The sequence below is a fragment of the Platalea leucorodia genome, assembly GCF_965183815.1.
Source record: "Platalea leucorodia genome assembly, chromosome: 2".
Classification (NCBI taxonomy): domain Eukaryota; kingdom Metazoa; phylum Chordata; class Aves; order Pelecaniformes; family Threskiornithidae; genus Platalea; species Platalea leucorodia.
In genome coordinates this window covers 65,619,204-65,621,079 of record NC_138824.1, presented here as the reverse complement: position 1 = coordinate 65,621,079, position 1,876 = coordinate 65,619,204, and the positions used below count along the sequence as shown (strand labels likewise).

General features: G+C 66.2%; 1 protein-coding gene across 2 annotated transcripts in view; it reads left to right on the top strand.

Moving 5' to 3' along the window:
• The first annotated feature begins 846 nt into the window (after positions 1–846).
• TUBGCP3 (tubulin gamma complex component 3) overlaps positions 847–1,876 on the top strand; it is a 60,337-nt gene continuing 59,307 nt past the window's right edge. Inside the window, exons 1-2 of one of the 2 annotated variants that reach the window (XM_082333549.1) lie at positions 847–992; positions 1,457–1,519. In XM_082333549.1, the coding sequence (XP_082189675.1) occupies positions 917–992; positions 1,457–1,519 (139 nt within the window). In that variant the 5' untranslated portion in view covers positions 847–916. The remainder of the gene's footprint in view (positions 993–1,456; positions 1,520–1,876) is intronic. The other variant, XM_082333550.1, reaches the window with a different exon arrangement.

Below are 1,876 nucleotides of genomic sequence, written 5' to 3'. Positions count from 1 at the left end.
TGGAAGACAGACATCTTGGGGAGCCAGCGTCTGCGTTAGGGGGTGACAGGCCTGAGGAGGCTACCGAGAGCACCGCAGGCCAGCCATCAGCCTGCTGCCCCGGCACCCTGCTCTGCCCGGCTGGCCAGAGGCCGAGGCCTCCGCAGGGGACAGGGCCGGTGCAGGGAGCATGCGGGTCGAGGATCTTCACACATTTTTCCAGATGGGCACTGATTCATAACTACTTCGGGTGGAAAAGCTACCGACGTGCCTTGACTCCCCAAGGCAGGGAGTTACAGCAAGGGCCGGCACCCCAGGGCTGCACCCAGCTTCTTCTCTGGGGAGGAACGAGTGAGCCTGATCTGCCCGGGTTTTTGAGGGAGGGGCGAGAGGACGTTTTCCAAAAGCGGAAAGCTGTTGCAGAATGCGAATTTTCTATTTCCATTTTTGGGACTTTGAGGGGGACATTTTTGGCCAGGGCTGGCAGGCATCGCAGGCCTCGCAGCGGTGGCCCAGGCCTGGTCCCCGCCCCATCGCCTCAGGACGCCCGGGCCTCCCCGGGAGCCCTGCGTGTCCTCTCCCGCGGGGGTGCCGGGACCGGCGGGGGCAAGGGGCGGCGAAGGGGGCGGGGGCGGCGGCCGCCCCGGAACCTCTGGGCGGCGGCGGCGGCGGCGCGGCGGAGCGTGTTCGTGGCGGCGCGCTCCGATGCCGCCCCGCGCGCAGGGGCATTGTGGGTGCGGGGCTGCCGCCGCTGCGGCTTTCGGCGGGTTCTGTTAAAATGGCGCCCTAGGCGGCGGGCGGCGGCGGGGGGTGTCGCCGGGTCCTTGCGCTGCTGAGCGGGGGCAGCTTCCTCTCCTCCTTTCCTCTGTCATCCCGCCGCGCCCCCGGCTCTGCCGCCCGCCGCGTCTCCCCACACCTCCTGCCTCCCCGGGCGGCGATGGCGACTCCGGACCAAAAATCCCCCAACGTTTTGCTGCAGAACCTCTGCTGCCGCATCCTGGGCAAAAGCGAAGGTAACGGTTTTCTCCCGTCCCCCCGCCGGCCGTTCCCCCCACCCGACGCCGTGGAGCCCGCGAGGGGAGGGGGCGAACCCGGTTGGGGAGGGGGGCGGCGGGGGGGGGGCCGAGCGCCGCGGCCGTGAGGCGGCGAGGTGGCGGCCCCGCCAGACCGGCCGCCAAGGGCGTCCCCCGCGGCCCGGCGGGGCCCAGGCAGCCCGGGCGATCCGCCCTGGGCCTCCGGGCGGCTCTGCTGGCGGCCGGCGCGGCAGCGGTGCCGTGAGCCGGAGCTGCGGGCGGCTGGGCAGCCCCGTGGCGGGAGCTGGGCTCGCGCGCTGCCCGCCCTCGGCGGAGTGGGGAGCGGGACGCCGCCCCCGGGGCGTTCGGGGGCAAAAGGTGGCGGGTGTCCGCGGCCGGGAGTCTCTGCCTCCGCCGGCGTCTGCTCCAGCTGAGCCACTGACGTCCGCTAGGTCCCTCTACAGGTCCTCCGCGCCTTGATCCTGCCGGGATCCTCCAGCAAGGGAATCAATCTCTTGCCTGTTTGCGTAAGTTTCTATCTGTTGCAATCAAGGCAAAGACTCCGTTTTTAGTAAGCGGTTGGAAGGTGGGAAAGGAAGAGGTGCATCTGCTAAGTCTCCCCTTTAAGTTGCTCTGTTATAAGCATTGCTCGCCAGGCAAATTCATGCCATAGCTTTTCTTGCATCTGTTTTCTTGTATGAGAGATGGCTTTCTTCCTTACCCAGCAGTAGCTGTGAAGTCTTTTATGTGTACTTTTCTCCCTCCATGCCTCTCTCTTCTGACAAGTCTCTCCTGGTTACCTTTAGGTGTTTCTGTGACAGTAACTAATAACTTTGAGTATTGACCCGTTGTAAAGAATTGCGTTCAAACTGACTAAAACGTGG